Below are 15666 nucleotides of genomic sequence, written 5' to 3' on the forward strand. Positions count from 1 at the left end.
CAATTGTACATACTGTATGAGACTAAGTTCCGTGTCCATCCAGAACTTGCGTACCAATCAGCCTACCCAAACAAACAGATGTCTACAATATTCTATTCACGTTAAATTAATATATAAGATGGAGTACCCTGATGTTCCCGAACAACCTTCATCACCTCCAGCTTCCCCCATTCCGGATAGGCCTACATCACCTGAACTTCCGCTCACCATGACTGCGTCAGCCGTTCTAACCGCCCTTCCTCAAGATGCAAGCTCGGCTTTTGCTAACGCTGGCAAATTCGAAAAGGAAAAAGTCCGCATCCGGTTCAAAGCCGTTGGAGGATCTGTCCCGCAGCTTAAGCGTGAAGTGCGCCAGATCAGTGCTGCGCAAAAGTTTGAGGCTGTCGTGTCTCACTTGCGCAAGGCACTGCATCTCAATCCCACCGATAGCCTATTTCTCTATGTGAATAGCGTTTTTGCTCCAGCTCTCGATGAGATTGTCGGCAACTTACATCGAGTATGTACATTCATTTTTATGTTAGATTCAACGATTTCAGTACTGAACACATCCAAATAGTGCTTTAAAGATTCAAACGATCAGTTGATCGTGGCTTATTCCATCACTCCAGCATTTGGATGAGATGTGCAATCGGTACAATCATGCCGTCTCAATTTACGCCAAACGCCTATCTATGCTAATACACCGAAATGGAGGGACGACGCAGCGCTCTAACCCTCTTTCCGCTTGTGCTATCATTCAGAATCCAATCAGAACCCAATCAGGTAACCCATATTGTATCATAGTTTTTCGACATCTCTTATGAAAGCCTCAAGTTCGCCTTCGGGGATAGGATATGTATGCTCTGGTCCTGGGTATTGACGTGCTTTTACCTCCTCTCTATAGGACTCAATAGCCCTACGGCTTTCAGCCCACACGTTGCCGTACTGCTTGACGAACTTGGGAAGGAAGCGGCCGGGTGGAAAGTTGCCAGTCATGTCTACCTGGACAAGGACCTGCCCAGAACAACCATTTCCCGCACCGATCCCGATGGTTGGAACGCGCAGCTTCTGCGTGATAACGCTTGCGACTTTTTCTGGAACTGCTTCCAGTACCATACCGAAGCACCCAGCTTCTTGGACAGCTAATGCATCTTCGAGGACTTTCATTGCACCTTTGGATGTTTTCCCTTGGACTCTAAATCCACCAAGGGATCCTTGGCGTTGGGGCGTGAGCCCGACGTGGGCTAGGACGGGTATACCAGCTTTTGTTATCTTCGCAATGGTCGGCGCCATCTCTGCTCCTCCTTCTAACTTGATACCCTGAACACGACCATGTTTAATGAATCGGATGGCTGTTTCTAGCGCTTGCTCTGGTGAGATTTCATATGACCCCATGGGAAGATCTCCAATCTGGTTGATATTAGCTTTTTTCCGTACCTATCTGAGCCTAACATGTGAGCTTACTGTGAAGGCTGCTTTGGTAGCACGAGCGACCGATCGGCAGTGCAACAGCATGTCCTCGACGGTTACTTCACTAGTATCTTCCATTCCTAAAGCGACCATTGCTAGACTATCCCCAACAAGAATCACGTCAATTCCAGCTGCATCTGCAACGTGTGCGCTTGGAAAGTCATGGGCTGTTATAAACGTGATAGGCTCCCCCTTTTTGTACATAGACTGGAGGGTTCCTAGGGTTACTTTCTTTCTCGAGGGATCTAACGCTGTGCCCAGGGGCGAGTGGGAGCTCCATCTCTGTTGGCATAATCGCTGCTGCTGCCATAAGGGAAGTAATTGTCTAGCACCTGCGAAAGAGGTAGTGTTTGGTAGGGATATCGCCTTACACGGCGACAATAAAGCACGTGACCTGGATAAGAAATGCGCCATTTGGTATATTGCGTCGTTGGGGATTAATTAGAGCGAATGTGATTTGATGATGTGCGTATTAATTAATTAGTACGTATGATATGATTATTCAGGAGATGAAACGGGGAGAAGGAAATAGCGGCCATGATTTAGAGCCGAACGCGGGTTTTATGCTTTGGTCATGATGGTTTTTGCTGCGTATAATTGAGTCTTATCTGAGTTTCTTTGGTGTTTTTTTTTTCTGATTGCCATGTCCACGGGTCTAAGCCGTCTTAGGTACCGCCGTACCGGGTGTCTACCTTGGTACGCAGGTACTTACCTCAGTACACCGACGCATACCGAGGTCTCGGTTAAATAGCGGCGATATCTTACCCCTTTAAACCCCCCTTGAATTGTATTGCAGCTTCATCAAAATGTGAAAGAATGATGGAAACAATTCTTTGAAAGGGGTATTTAAACGTAGGACTTCTTGCGAAGTGAAACTCAAAGGTGCTTAGGGAAACAACTTCGCTGCTCCAAACGGATTCTTGCGATGCCTGCTAATGGTTCCAGGATTTGGGCAGTACATGATATCTTCGAGACGAGCATAGCGAACAAGTACCAAGAGTTCAAAATCATGGCAGCTTAGGTACACAAAGGATTATGCGCAATCCTCAAAGACTTCTCAAGAAAGCCATATGGTGCCATAAGCCAAGTGTGAATAATGGATTTGCCCAGCCGCCTGGCAATTTGTACACGGAAACTCCCTTCTCGGGCGGGAAGGATGGATGTTTTGAAGGAAGGGATTCGAAAAGGCTTCAGAAAAAGCCACGATGCAAAGGTTAGAGCTGAGGTAAAACACACTGCTCACTTAATACAATTCATTGTGAAAGGTATGTTTCTTTATAATGCTTGACTTAATAAAACCGAGTTGAATTAGACAGTACCTACCTAGGTAGGTAAGTTTAGGATTTGGACTTAGGACCTAGGTATAAACAAAATGGGTGGATTTATATTGTATCGTGGCATGTCTGGTGAAAAGGCTGATCGATTAATGTGTATTAATAGGATTCGCCTTATGAATTTCCGATGGCATCATTTGCATGCAATCTGATTGCTCGATCCCGCGGGGATAACTGAATTATACTCTTAAATAAAGGTACAGCTTCCCCGCTCAGTCATATTATACTAAAAACCGGAAGAATATGGTAAACAGCTTCTATCACATCTGGCTCATGGGTTTTTCATAATATGATATGATTTTTGGAAAGATCTCTAATCGTCAACTGAATAAAACAACCAGCACGCTGCACGACTTTAACGAATTGCAGCATATAAAAAAACGAATACCTAATGTCTCCATCCAAAGTGGAAGATATCTCGGCTTACGAATATCCCGAGGAGACCAAAGAAAGATGTATGCTCCTACTTTGTGATAACCGCATACTTAAAATACTGACATAAGACGGGATAGTGGAATATGCCGAGTTGGAAGCGCTCGATATATCCAAACTGGACCAACCGGGTGGTAAGCAAGAACTGGCGGAGCAAGTGTTACGGTTTATCAATAAGAATGGTACGGCGAACCTAGCCTGGCACAAATTAGCAGTCGCTGAATACTTGCTACAGGATTCTTCTATGTTGTTGGTCACGGGTTCTCGGACGAGGAAGTCAGACGGCAGTACGCACTGTGCGAGGCATTCTTCGACCTGCCGCTAGCGGAAAAGACCAAGTTCCTATGCGACACAGCCAAGGGGGACTTCCGCGGGTACAAGCCTCAGTCTACGGGGAAGCTCGCGACGCGGGACAACGACGAGCGCTACAACATCCCCAAGTTCACGCCGGAGCACGAGCGGCCCCACCCGCCGCTCATCCGGGACCACTGGGAGGAGATCCGGGCGTTCTCGCTGAAGATCCACAACGACGTCCTGCTGCCCCTCCTGCGCCTGTTCGCCTACGTCCTCGAGATCGACGAGGACTACCTCGTCGAGCGCCACCGCTACCACGCCGAGGGCCTCGAGTATCTGCGGTACATGAAGTACCACCCGCGCGCGGCGGAGGCGGACGCCCGGGTCGGGAATATCTGGGCGAAGGGGCACACGGACTACAACACGCTGACGTTCCTGTTCCACCAGCCCGTCGCGGGCTTGCAGGTGCAGACTCCGGAGGGGGCGTGGAAGTACGTCAGGTCGCCGAGGGACGCGATCATCGTGAATATTGCGGACGCGCTGGAGTTTTTGAGCGGCGGGTACTTGAAGAGCACCGTGCACCGGGTCGTGCGGCCCCCCGAGGACCAGGCCGACCGTCCTCGGCTCAGCTTGATTTACTTTGCAAGGCCGGAGGCCAACATTCTCCTGAAGCCGGTGGCAAGCCCCTTGTTGCAGCGGCTGGGCTTACAGGCGGAAACGGAGCAATTCTCCCATGATGTTACCGCTGAAGGTATAGTATTATTATCAATAGTGATCTAGCAAGTGAAAATGGTATGCTAACTAAGGTTGTAGAATGGGCAAGGGCGCGAATCGCGAAAGACCATAGGTTCCGCACGGGATTGGTTGACCAGCGAGAGAAGGAGATTGTTGCTGGTGTGCATCAAAAATACTACGATTAAAGGCGTCCTTCGTACTTGCTACCCTACCATCATAGCTCAAGTCCTACAATATTATGTACCTAGGTAGGTAGGTAGGTACTTTAGGTACCTTTTGTTAAAGCGAAGCGCTGGGTTTATTACCTAGACGTGCGTGCTTGGAGGGAGATCCCCGTCGCATATATCTACACGAGCGTAGATATGACTGTGCTACTCGATTACCAGAAACCCATGGCGGGGAAGTTGGAAGCAGGGGGTTGGAAAGTGAGGACGATGGAGTTGGCCACTGGCCATGGTCATAGAATTCAGATACCCCTACTTACCTACGTAACATAACCACGATGTCCATCCTAATGCGCAGTATGTGAAACCCTAATAGATAACGAATGATGTTATGAATTTAAAAACATGGATGCGTTGCACAATATCCTTCGAAAGTTCAGGCAAAAGGTTTGGGCACAGGGTGAGATTTAAGTTCAACAACAAACCGCTGTAGGTAGCTGAGCCCCTCTGATTGGCAACCCCTGCCTGGCTGTGATGCGATCGGTGATGAAAGAGGCTGGATGCCGTGACGTCACGCCTGATCCTCCCTTCTAAGCAGCATATTGACGTATTTCGGTTTTGAGGAACCTATGATATACCTTGTGTAGGTAGGTACCTACATAATATAAGGTATATATAAATATATCGTCGATAGTACTCAAAAAGAAAAGCCAATTATTCATCGACAGTATCAAGATCAACTTAAATCATCTTCCGAAACACTTATCATCGCGAATTCGTATCTACTTGCTAGGTATTAGCTAACCCCTAATTATTACTATACCTACCTCCTATACAATAAAGCCCAACACCTTAACATCCACAATCATGCCCCTCGACAACAACAAGCCCAGCAGCGGCAGCAGCCAGGACTCGGGCGTGACCGGCGCAGCCAAGTTCGTCACGAGCACGGTCGGCAACGTCGCGGGCGGCGTGGGCCGGACGGCCGGCGGCGTCGTGGGCGCCGCGACCCGCGGGGTCGGCGACACCATCACGAGCGCCACGGGGTCCGCGGGGAAACCCGTCGGCGACGCCCTGAGCTCCGTCGGCACGGGCGTCCAGGACGGCGCCGAGAGCGTGTCGAAGGGCGTCGAGAACGCGGGTCAGTGGAAGCGATAAATTACCTAGGTACCTACCCAGGTAGCTAGCTACCTACCGTTAATGACCTGATTCGTGGCTTTCGACCTAGGACGCAAGTAAATAAAAAAGAAAAAAAAATAGTAAAGCCGGATGGGGAGAGGAGGAAAAAAAAAAAGGAAGGGCGGGGATTGATATGAAGTAATAATGAGATTGAATGATAACGTATGGGTGTAGGAAAAATAAACGAGAAGGATCTGTTTGTACGATTAATATGTTATGATTATCTACCTGACATTATAATACTTGTTAAATATGTTCTACGTATCGCACACTTCAAACATACCTAGTGCAATGCTATGAATCATTTGCTCAAACCAAGTCGTAGAAGTAAGACACGAGCACCAGCAATGTTAACCGTGGATATGAATAATCAGCCTGGTTTATTGGTTATATCTATACTGACATCACGCCGTACCAACGGAGGTACCTGAGGTAAGGTACCTGCTGAGGGCTAATCTACCAACATGGTTGTCGAGTAAGCCCTTATATCCTAAAGCTGGGTAGGTACCTAAGGCATACGACAGTGTGCCGAAGGCGAGGTCCCTCATACTTGTAGCTTATTAACAGGACTATTGAGACAAAACAATTACCCCATATCTCTGGGTACATGGCTCAACCTAACTCATTCGAACCAGGTTATTTCCGACCCAGAAATAGGCGTCGCTTGCTCGTCCATGCATATATGCGGCGTCTGATCTTCCGAGCACGAGACGCGACCGTGCCCGAGACTGTATCTTTTCTGCGTCGCCGACGAGCTTGTTTTCTTTCGTCGCCTCCGGGCCTCAGACTGTGATGATTTCCGCGATGACTTGCTCGACGCCGGCTTCCCGTCGAGGAGTCCTTGTAGCAGCGCTTTGGATGAGTGCTTTCTCCCCGCTCCCTCTCGCAGTGGCAATTCGTCCCACATTCGCGGGCGGGGTATGAATGCCTTGCGAGAGCTCTCCGGCGGCTCGTTTAGCAAGGGCATGAAACTGTAGTGGCGTAGTTTCTCCAAGAGGCCGTAGTTAGTACCGGCAGGTGTCCAAATTCCAGGGGGCTTAGCACTGCTCTTCCGGCGATGTGAAGACGCGCCCATTGAACGCCCCGCCTTCCTCCCATATGTCTTCCTCTTTTCTAGTTTCGTCGGCCATTGCGGTAAATATTCAGGAGTATAAGAATCAGCGGGTGGAGCAGGTGTTTGACGTGGTGATTCTTCGAGCATTTCCAAAGGCCTCGAAAAATTAACCCCGCAATGCGCATCCACGCCGCAAGCGTAAAGGTCCGCTACCATTTCTCTCTGTTGCGGTATATCAGGTTCCTCAAAAAGGCCGAGTGGCGTCAGCCAGTCACCAGTACAGAATCTCGAGGGAAGTTTGGGGAAACGCGTCATGGAGCCATCCCGGCGATGGGTGGCGGGGTTCTTGAAATCTCCCAAAGAAGCCCTGGGGCTAACTGGCTCAGATGCTGAGCGTCTTTTCTTCTGAAGTGTAGGCTCCTTTTCACGGGACAGACCCTCAGCTATAGAATAGAATTTCCCGCTTATCCTTCGTACGTCGTTGAGAGATGGCGAGTTTGAAGCGCCTAATGACGATGCGCGTGTGGATACATTTCGAGACACCTCCATGGATTCCACAACGCTGGCACAAGGCTCCCTTACTGCCTCTTGGACTAAATTTCCCGGGGCAAACCCCTATATGACCTCGGTGATACTTTGTCGGGATATGAACGTAGTTCTAGTGGTATCGACAAAGTGGCTATAGTAGTCAGAGCAACTAGTTGTGCTAAATGAAGGCCGGACTGAACTGATCGTCGTAGTTGGATCGGCAATGCTAGATGCTCCGGGAACAATAGAGTCCGCACTGGGCCTCGGTTTTACCAGTGGATCCTTAGGTAAGAGCATCGAGAGACATTCAACCGAGGAACTGTCGTTGCGAACGCTCCGAATACCAGCGATCGCAATATCTAGAATCCCGGTAATATCATCCGCAGTAACTAAATAGCTATCTGTTGCTGTTTCGTTAACTTCAGGACGCCAGATTCTAAAGCTATTGTGGCCAGTCCAGAACCTCGATACGGGCAACGGATTTTTGTTGACAGTTGCAAACCTTTCTGTTCGATATGAGCAATCATCATGCCTCCTGTTAGACAAATAAGCTCGGATATTACAAACGATGGTATCTGCTGCCTGTCTATTGATGGTAAAGGGATTATCCAACACGGATCCTTCTAATTCGGATTGGGGAGTTCCCGCTCCGGCATATGCAGGACTCCAGCAGTCTGTTTCAGCAGGGGATCTCGGAGATGAAACCAAATGCTTCCTATAGCCGTTACTGTCTAGGCTTGAATCGTTCGCCAGTGGCTGAAGTATTGGTATACTTTCTGATGTTCCATGGAATGTCCTGTGGAGACGACGACTTATAGACTTCGGGCAAAAGTGATGGCGTCTCGGGTTACGGTGATGGTGCATAGCAAAAGGAGTTGCTGGTCGCTGCTTCGAGGCAAGTTTCGACTCTGGGCTTGGGGGTTCTGAGGGAGATGTGTGAGTTAACCAACCAGACTTGTAGGTCGAGGAGGGAGACTGTGCGGGTATAGTGCTATGGTCCGTCTCTCGTAAATCTTGTGAAGGTATAAGGCTAAGATCTCGACTGACTACACGACTAGACAGTGCACTGTAGAATTGATCATCATCTAGGCTGCTGACAGACATGCGACCAACGGCAGAGTTACGAGCCATTGGTTCTTTCAGTCTCTATCGCTCGAGACTTTTTCCAATAATAGGGGTATGAAAACAGTGATCATGTTCTATAGGGTATACGAATATGAGTTGAATAAAGGGTGATGAGAGGCGTTTAGGGAAGGATAGAAAATTGGTATGCGGATCTCGAGGTGTAATACTCTGAGATGTTACCTAAACCTACCTCCTATACACACAAAGGAGGTATGTACCCAATTCTATACGATAACAACTCACTAAAAGAAGGGACGAGATGCTCGTCGATAGCCGGTATTTACCTAAGTGGTTGCAGTATGCTTACCTGAAAGAAGCTAAAGCTGATAGTCGCACCGGCACATTGTGAATTAGTCGTAATTACTCTAGGGTGATGAGGTAATGTTATGGGAAGGTTTAAACTAGGGACGAAGCCGAATCGGAAGTCATACCTGAAGCCATCCTGTACTTATCCGAAACTGTTAATGCAGACCTAACCTTGTATGTAGAAGCAATGCAATTCGGAGCTTAATATATGGCTTAGCGAGTGGTTCGTCATACACTATTTAGCCAGTGGCTTATACGTAAGAATTGAAGGCGGTCTAGCTTGAGATCTGATCAACTCAAGTAGAAATATTGCAGTACGGTATCATTCCGGAAGGGGTCTTTGAACTAGTTCCGACTGGATGCGTTAGGTTCCGGTAAATGCTCGCCCTACATCGACATGCATCAGCCGGTCTTAGGATTAGTACCTATATAGCTATAGGAGGTCAACGCGGCTCAATGAAAAAAGAAAAAAAAACTTAAACCATTAAGTGAGAATTGCCTTAGGTACCTACCTACCAGGTAAGTAATGACACATATGCAGGTACGCTTCCAGAACTGGGCGAAAGGGGGGAAAATGTTAAAAAGTCTCGTTTCTCGGTTACGGGCATATGTTGTTCGAAACTCCGACTTCCGTCTCTTGGTCTCTTGGAAAATTGACTAATGCAATGCAAGTTATCTTCCTTGTACCGGTTTATAATTATGATTTGTGTAAGTTCAAAAGTCAACAGACGTTTTATCGATGTGTCTTTGATGCGTTGTAGATTATTGAGAGAATCTCGAAGTGGCACCAGGGGATCAGTACCAGGTAGGTAACTGTAGATTAAGAGGTACATTGTACACATAGAAATGCGCTATACTGCTTACTATAGTTAGGTAGGTAGGAAGTAGCCACCTGGGCAACTCTCCACATCTTCCATCACTTTTACTTAAGTATGGCAGTTGTCTAGTCTAGATCTTGGGAAGCTAGAGACTAGAGCACATAACCAAGTCTCAGCCACCTCTAACGCTCTCGGCAGCGGCCGTTTGGTGAGTTATTATTAGCTAACCCCCCGCCATTCGTCTATACCTATCACCCCACATAAGTCCGGCGACACGGAAACGCATCTTTGCAATTCCCAGATTACCTATTTAGTGTAACTCTCGGTACCGTCTTGACCGTCTCAAAGTAAAGTATGTACATACCTACATACCAGCTACCTAACTTAACCTAAGGTACCTCCATACCCATGTCTCTCTCATAGTAATTACCTACCTGGTATAAGACAGCTGACTACCTACTAATAGGTATACAAGCCAACACGTACACAGGCACAGCTTTTCGCCCGCAGCCGAAATCGCATAGGCGGTCTACATAAATCTTGACAAGCGTTTCCCAATCTCAATCTCGCATGAGTACCTTCGTACGTGTCGCACCGTTATTGGGATCACTCTTGCTCGTCCTGTGAATAGCCTAGTTTCTGATTACCGCCTCGCTGTACAAAGGGGGGGAAAAGAACGTGTGTTAGGAGATTGACGGTCAAGTAGGGGGGCTAACGAAATCATTGCTTGAGACGGTGGCGACAGCGGAAGTTTCTATTTAATTTTCCCTTCCCCCTTTTTTCCATCTCGTCTATAATTCTGTTCCCGAGTGGTTGGTCTTATTCCGTTTTATACTTTACCTAGGTAATTAAAACATCTCTCAAAACTCCGCATAGGAGGTATATAACTACCACTACCTCGGTTAGGTACCTGATATCAGAAGAATCAGAAAAAGTCAGAAACATCAGAAGCACGCTCGATAAACGACGGAATAGTTCTTGGATCCTTTGCCTTAGGTTAGGTACCTCTTTTCATCAAAATGTGCATTGTTCTCATCACGACGGCGCATCCGAAATATGCACTTATCGCTCTTGATAACCGAGACGAATATATCCTGAGACCCACTAGTCGGCCGCACTGGTGGACACACCAACCTTCGGGAGAAGAAATACTGTCCTCGCGAGACTTGTATCGTAAGGAGCGGGGCACGTGGCTGGGCGTCACCAAATCCGGACGATTCGCCGTGCTGACAAATTACCGGGAGTCGAGCGAAGATGACCCGGACCCGGATCACGCCATCGCCGGGGTCAGGAGCCGAGGTACGATAGTGAATGCCTGGTTGGGCGCCCCATCAGGACTTGGCCTCGAGGACTTCGTCAGCACCATGCTTGAGGATCGCGCTACCAAGGGCGTTGGCGGATTCTCTCTCGTATGTGGCGATTTGAAGCAAAGGACAGAGAAGGGTATTAAGCCGCTCGCAATTATTTCCAACCGGTGGGACCATGTCGGTGAGGTCCCGTGGATTGGTGGGGAGCGGGCGCAGACATACGGCTTAAGCAACGCTGTATACGTGGAGCCTGCTCAGTGGGAAAAGATCAAAATTGGAAAGGAATTAACGAAGGAGGCTATACAAGAAGCCATCGAGAAGGACATGGATGAAGAAACACTTACCGAACGGCTCTTTGCCGTCCTCGACCACGACACACTACCGCTGGAGCCGAATATGAGTTTTCAAGAGTACATGAATGCCCTTCGGAAGTCTGTATTCATCCGAAGCTTCGCGGGAGACCAAGGCTGGAAGGAAATGGCTGACGCAGCCAATGAAGGGAGGGCAAAAGCAGCATTTGATGAGATCGAGGATATCAGTGAGTCGGAAGAGCACAAGGATGCACATAGTTACTTCATGAAGGGGGCATATGGTACTCAAAGACAGACAATTCTTCTTTTAGACTGGGAAGGCAATATTACATACAAAGAGCGGGCGTTATACGACTCACACGGAAACCCGATTGAAAGAGGAAAAGGGGACGAGACGTTCAAGTTTAAGATAGAAGAATAAGGTGGTATAGAATCTATAATGGGGAAATAAACAGATATCTTTGGGACATCCCAACGTGTTATTAAACACCCTTTTTGATAGCATCTCCTCATGGCGTTCTACCCATCACACATAAGTCTTGGGTAGCAGGTAGCCAGTTTATCACACCTTAAGTAAATAAATTAAATACATAATACACTACCTTAGGCAGTATCGAACATGTCGGTGATATTACGGCTTGATCTGTACCTACCATTTGCCCTATAAGTCTTATTAAACTTAACAACCCTTCTAGCTACTACACGCTACCGTCAATATCAAGCTATGAACCGTACATGCTAGACGATTTATTACACATGGAACAGTAAAATGTTAGGATTCGTCCTTAGGATAACTAGAGAATATACCAACACCTCCCTCTCATTTTCTTTTCTTTTTTTAAAAAAAATGTTCATAGAGGCATACTATATAGAGTCACTCAAGTAGCCCCTATTCATGGCTTCAAGTACTACCGGACTGCTACAAGCTGTAGGTAATTTCAGTAGAGGTACTTATGAAAATACCACCACTAGACACTGTCAATTTTATAATCGGGAAGTAGCTGCCATGTGCAGGTTCACGACATAATCAAAGAAGGGGTACCTCGAGGAGGTACTCACGATGATGAAGAAACTGCAGCCACCACCTATTAATTTCTCTTTGCAGGTGTCAGTCAAAATAAACTAGAGCCCTTCAAGCCAAAACCTAACCATTTGGAGATACTTCAGATTGTTTCCTGTTTTGTTTCCCGTTTAGTTTACACACCCTGCCTCATCTCGACAGCAACAGGCTGCGGTTTTTGAATTTCTCTTGCAATACAACCCAATTAATTCCTTATCTTCCTTGGTCGAATATCTATGACAACCGAACATCAACAGACATAGGCACAGGAGATATCGCATATTACTCCGCAAGACTTGTTGCAAGCCGAGTTGTGCCTCTTGAATAATCTCGTCGAGGGAGTTTGTGGATTGCCTCCTCGCGCTTGGTTCCTTATACCTCAACATATCCTTAGCACTGTTAAGCACTTGGAGCCAGTACATGGTCTACTTATTTTCTTAGATTGCCTTTGAACGCGACAATACTCTTGAAAAAAAAAATACTGGTATCATGGCTCCGCCACATCAAACTCCCCAATCGGGAGCCCAGCGTCAGCAGGGACTTCCAGGAGCCGATACGCCAGAGATGGGGTCTCTTCGTCGAGCATCATCCTTTCGAGGTGGTTCCCGACGAGGCCGAGGTAGGGGTCGACCGGGTGGTCGCGGAGGCAATCGAGGAGGTAATCGAAATAGCCAGTTACCACTAAGCGCAAGTACCGGCGTTCTTGGTCGGCCTGGTCAAGCGACGACGATGTTGCCGCCAGCATTTCAGCAGCCAGGCATTTCGTTACCATTTAATACGGGTTTCCAGCATCGCCCCTCAGGATCTATATCGTCTCGACAGCTGTCAGCAGGCTTGGCGACTGGCGGACCGCCATCCAGCCAACCTACTACGGGATACTCAACTATTACGGCATCTAGGACTCCCCGACTATCTGTTGCTGACCATCCAAACCCATTGAGAAGTCACCCTACTCAGGAATATTTGGATGTACTTGCTACTGGATCTCAAGAGGCTCTTGAGAAGTACGTACCAGGACCCCTGAGACATTTGCAGCCGGCCACGAACCTGCCGGCTCCCCCGTCAACCGCCACGCACCAGGCAGGTGTACCAAAAGCGTCGTCGCGAGCGCTACTACCGGTGCCCGAGTCGTCGGGAGCAACAACTTCGTCCGTCACGGCATCCGCATCTGGGGTTATTCCACGTTTCAGGGCAGAAAACATCAACCCTTACCTCTCAGACGTCGATCTCGGTAGAAAGCATAGGGACAGTCTGGAAATATCCAGCGTGAAGAAGGTACCCAAGCGCACGCCGCCCAGGGCAAAGGGAAAGTTCAGCATGGATGCGTCCAACATCGACCAGACGATCCCCGAGTTACCAGAGCAGATTCCGGAAAGTGTGAAGGAGAATAATTACAATCATAATAATGATCATTATTATGGTCATAATTATAATAATACGGAACAGAGAGCTCCTGCCCTAGACAGACCTCTGGACAGACCTTTGGACAGACCTCTCCTTCCTCGACCTCCTGCGCAGCAACTGCCCAAACAAACTTTCATGAGCACAGGTAACCTTCCTTCCATGAATTTATCTCGACCCCAACAACTCCCCCAGCAACTTCCTCAGCAGCTTCCCTTGCAGCTTCCTCAACCATCACCTCGCCAGATGCCAAGCTACAGAGCCGAGAAGCGCAGCGGCATTCCCAAGTCACGCACCTTCAACGTACTTTCCACTCTAACGTCTTCGTTTTCGCGCGCGTCGCTATCCGACAAAAACAACAATAGCAGCAACAATACCAATCGCAGCAATCTACGTCGTCGAATCGGATCGCCAATCATGGCTCCCGCTTCTGCCCTCGCTTCCTTCGACAACCACGGTAACGGCAACGGCAACGGCAACACGTCCCTAACCGAAGGAAACAATAACAATAACAACAACCCTTCTTTCCCCTCGGCCGTAATGACGACCCCTACCCTAGTAGCTTCTTCGTCTACTACCCCCTCGTCCGCCGCCGCCGTCCCGACCATCCCCGTCCAACGCAACCCGCGCATGGTCTACGCGGCCAAGGACCCGCCGTACTGGACGGGCCGCTTCGTCGCGATGCAGGACAAGCTGCGCAACGAGAACCTGCGCGGGCAGACCCTGAACGCGATCACGACCGCCACCATCTCGGAGCAACAGCACCAACAGCAACAAGCCGCCGCCGCCGCTTCTTTCCCGACCTCGCACCACAGCATGGCTGACATGCCCGGCGTCACCACGCAGCTCCTGTCGGGCGAGGCCGTCGCCGCGGTCCAGGCCGCGTCGGACATGACGGACGACGACCACCGCATCCGCCGCGTGTTCCGGCACCTGGAGGCGCTGTGCGCGAACCGGTCCGCGCTCGACAGCATGCACGAGTTCCAGCAGGACTACGCGCGGCTCGTCGGCAAGAAGGGTCTGCTCCCGCCCGGCTCGACCTGGGATGACTACGGTGATGGCAACGGTGACGATAAGGATAAGGATAAGAAGGCAACAGGAGGAGGAGGAGGAGGAGGAGGAGGTGGTGGAGGACAGGGTTGGGTCGGCCGCATTTTCAGCGGTAGTAGCAGCGGAAGTAATGGCAAGAAGAAGTAAGATGGAACGGACGGGATGAACGAGCGGATGGTTGGGTTGGATCGGATGAGAGCTGGTGCGGAAGCTAAAGATCCGACTTGACTCCGACGGACTCTCACCACCACCGGCGCAACAAGACTTGCTACGGAGACGACTTGTGCGAAATTTCGATTCTCGGAGAAAGTTTAATACTTTTTTTTTTCCTTCTCGGTTGTATTACTCATTTCTACTTCACTATACGCCGCTATGTTTTAATGACGATGTCCAAGGAAAAGGAAGTCAGGGGAAAAAAGGAAAGAAAAAGGAAAACGGAAGTGGATATGTTCCATAGGGAAAAGGACTTGATACTCGTTCTGATTATTCTAGGAGGGAAGCTTCACGAAACAGGAGTGAAACTACTCATTACCTGGAAGCATTAGTTAGGCGTTGTGTAAGTTATGTTATGAGAGACGAGGGACGAGAAACGAACCTTACGGACTTTTATCACTGTACAATATTGTCGGGATCGAGGATACGCACCGTCGGTCTAGTTACGATCAGTAATAACATAATACACCGGCTCTTTAGCCAAAAAGTCTCAATGTCTTGTATTATTACAATTATCCCAGTTTGAATCATCTGATTTTGCTGGGAGTACACCTTTTATTTCGGATTCCATTCGTCGCGATCATGGCGAGCTGCCTTATTGTATAAAAGGCTGATTTTATGAGCCGCCGTGTCTATCTTAATCATATCGTCAACCGTGTAACGCGCGCCCTTACCGTACCCTAATGCACCATGTAAACCGCTTTATAACTCCTGATACCTGAAGATAACGATTGCCATATTTAAACCATAAAATACCTGATAAGTACCTAGGCAGACCAGAACGGGGGGGGGGGGGGGGGGGGAAGACGATTAAAAAAAACGGCAAAAACTTATATTAACCAAAAAATTTTTAGAAATATTTGCCCACTTTGGCCTAATACAACAAAACCATAAAAAATTTTATTT

At 48.5% G+C, this 15666-nt stretch overlaps 7 protein-coding genes across 7 annotated transcripts; 5 read left to right on the plus strand and 2 right to left on the minus strand.

Annotated features, from left to right (window-relative positions):
- Positions 1–118: 118 nt before the first annotated feature.
- Positions 119–619, plus strand: F4812DRAFT_454801 (APG12-domain-containing protein; the record flags this gene model as incomplete). The annotated part of the gene is made up of 2 exons (XM_047936710.1): positions 119–496; positions 557–619. The coding sequence occupies 2 exons, from the start codon at positions 119–121 to the stop codon at positions 617–619; spliced, it is 441 nt and encodes a 146-aa protein (XP_047795297.1).
- Positions 620–777: 158 nt separating this feature from the next.
- On the minus strand, positions 778–2179 carry F4812DRAFT_449211 (3-methyl-2-oxobutanoate hydroxymethyltransferase; the record flags this gene model as incomplete). The annotated part of the gene is made up of 3 exons (XM_047935947.1): positions 778–1389; positions 1444–1752; positions 2162–2179. 3 exons carry the CDS (start codon positions 2177–2179, stop codon positions 778–780), a joined length of 939 nt encoding a protein of 312 aa, XP_047795298.1.
- A 742-nt stretch (positions 2180–2921) lies between these two features.
- On the plus strand, positions 2922–4603 carry F4812DRAFT_34729 (putative 1-aminocyclopropane-1-carboxylate oxidase). The gene is made up of 4 exons (XM_047931679.1): positions 2922–3238; positions 3296–3397; positions 3451–4260; positions 4323–4603. Exons 1-4 carry the CDS (start codon positions 3175–3177, stop codon positions 4427–4429), a joined length of 1083 nt encoding a protein of 360 aa, XP_047795299.1. The 5' UTR covers positions 2922–3174; the 3' UTR covers positions 4430–4603.
- Positions 4604–5009: 406 nt separating this feature from the next.
- Positions 5010–5865, plus strand: F4812DRAFT_411163 (uncharacterized protein). Its single transcript, XM_047932593.1, has one exon. The coding sequence runs from the start codon at positions 5276–5278 to the stop codon at positions 5564–5566; it is 291 nt and encodes a 96-aa protein (XP_047795300.1). The 5' UTR covers positions 5010–5275; the 3' UTR covers positions 5567–5865.
- Positions 5866–5948: 83 nt separating this feature from the next.
- On the minus strand, positions 5949–7321 carry F4812DRAFT_34746 (uncharacterized protein). The gene has a single exon (XM_047931683.1). It carries the CDS (start codon positions 7188–7190, stop codon positions 6210–6212), a length of 981 nt encoding a protein of 326 aa, XP_047795301.1. The 5' UTR covers positions 7191–7321; the 3' UTR covers positions 5949–6209.
- Positions 7322–9936: 2615 nt separating this feature from the next.
- On the plus strand, positions 9937–11649 carry F4812DRAFT_34775 (DUF833-domain-containing protein). Its single transcript, XM_047931688.1, has 2 exons — positions 9937–10262; positions 10342–11649. Exon 2 carries the CDS (start codon positions 10438–10440, stop codon positions 11455–11457), a length of 1020 nt encoding a protein of 339 aa, XP_047795302.1. The 5' UTR covers positions 9937–10262; positions 10342–10437; the 3' UTR covers positions 11458–11649.
- Positions 11650–12585: 936 nt separating this feature from the next.
- Positions 12586–14694, plus strand: F4812DRAFT_454807 (uncharacterized protein; the record flags this gene model as incomplete). Its single annotated transcript, XM_047936711.1, has 1 exon — positions 12586–14694. One exon carries the CDS (start codon positions 12586–12588, stop codon positions 14692–14694), a length of 2109 nt encoding a protein of 702 aa, XP_047795303.1.
- Positions 14695–15666: the final 972 nt, after the last annotated feature.

Source organism: Daldinia caldariorum, assembly GCF_022478825.1.
Source record: "Daldinia caldariorum strain CBS 122874 unplaced genomic scaffold F4812scaffold_1, whole genome shotgun sequence".
Classification (NCBI taxonomy): Eukaryota; Fungi; Ascomycota; class Sordariomycetes; order Xylariales; family Hypoxylaceae; genus Daldinia; species Daldinia caldariorum.

Coding starts and splice junctions, on each gene's coding strand:
- F4812DRAFT_34729 (XM_047931679.1), top strand. CDS start 3,175: ATGTCTCCATCCAAAGTGGAAGATATCTCGGCTTACGAATATCCCGAG. Junction 3,239..3,295: donor CGAGGAGACCAAAGAAAGAT/GTATGCTCCTAC, acceptor AAGACGGGATAG/TGGAATATGCCGAGTTGGAA. Junction 3,398..3,450: donor ACGGTTTATCAATAAGAATG/GTACGGCGAACC, acceptor TACTTGCTACAG/GATTCTTCTATGTTGTTGGT.
- F4812DRAFT_411163 (XM_047932593.1), top strand. CDS start 5,276: ATGCCCCTCGACAACAACAAGCCCAGCAGCGGCAGCAGCCAGGACTCG.
- F4812DRAFT_34746 (XM_047931683.1), bottom strand. CDS start 7,190: ATGGAGGTGTCTCGAAATGTATCCACACGCGCATCGTCATTAGGCGCT.
- F4812DRAFT_34775 (XM_047931688.1), top strand. CDS start 10,438: ATGTGCATTGTTCTCATCACGACGGCGCATCCGAAATATGCACTTATC.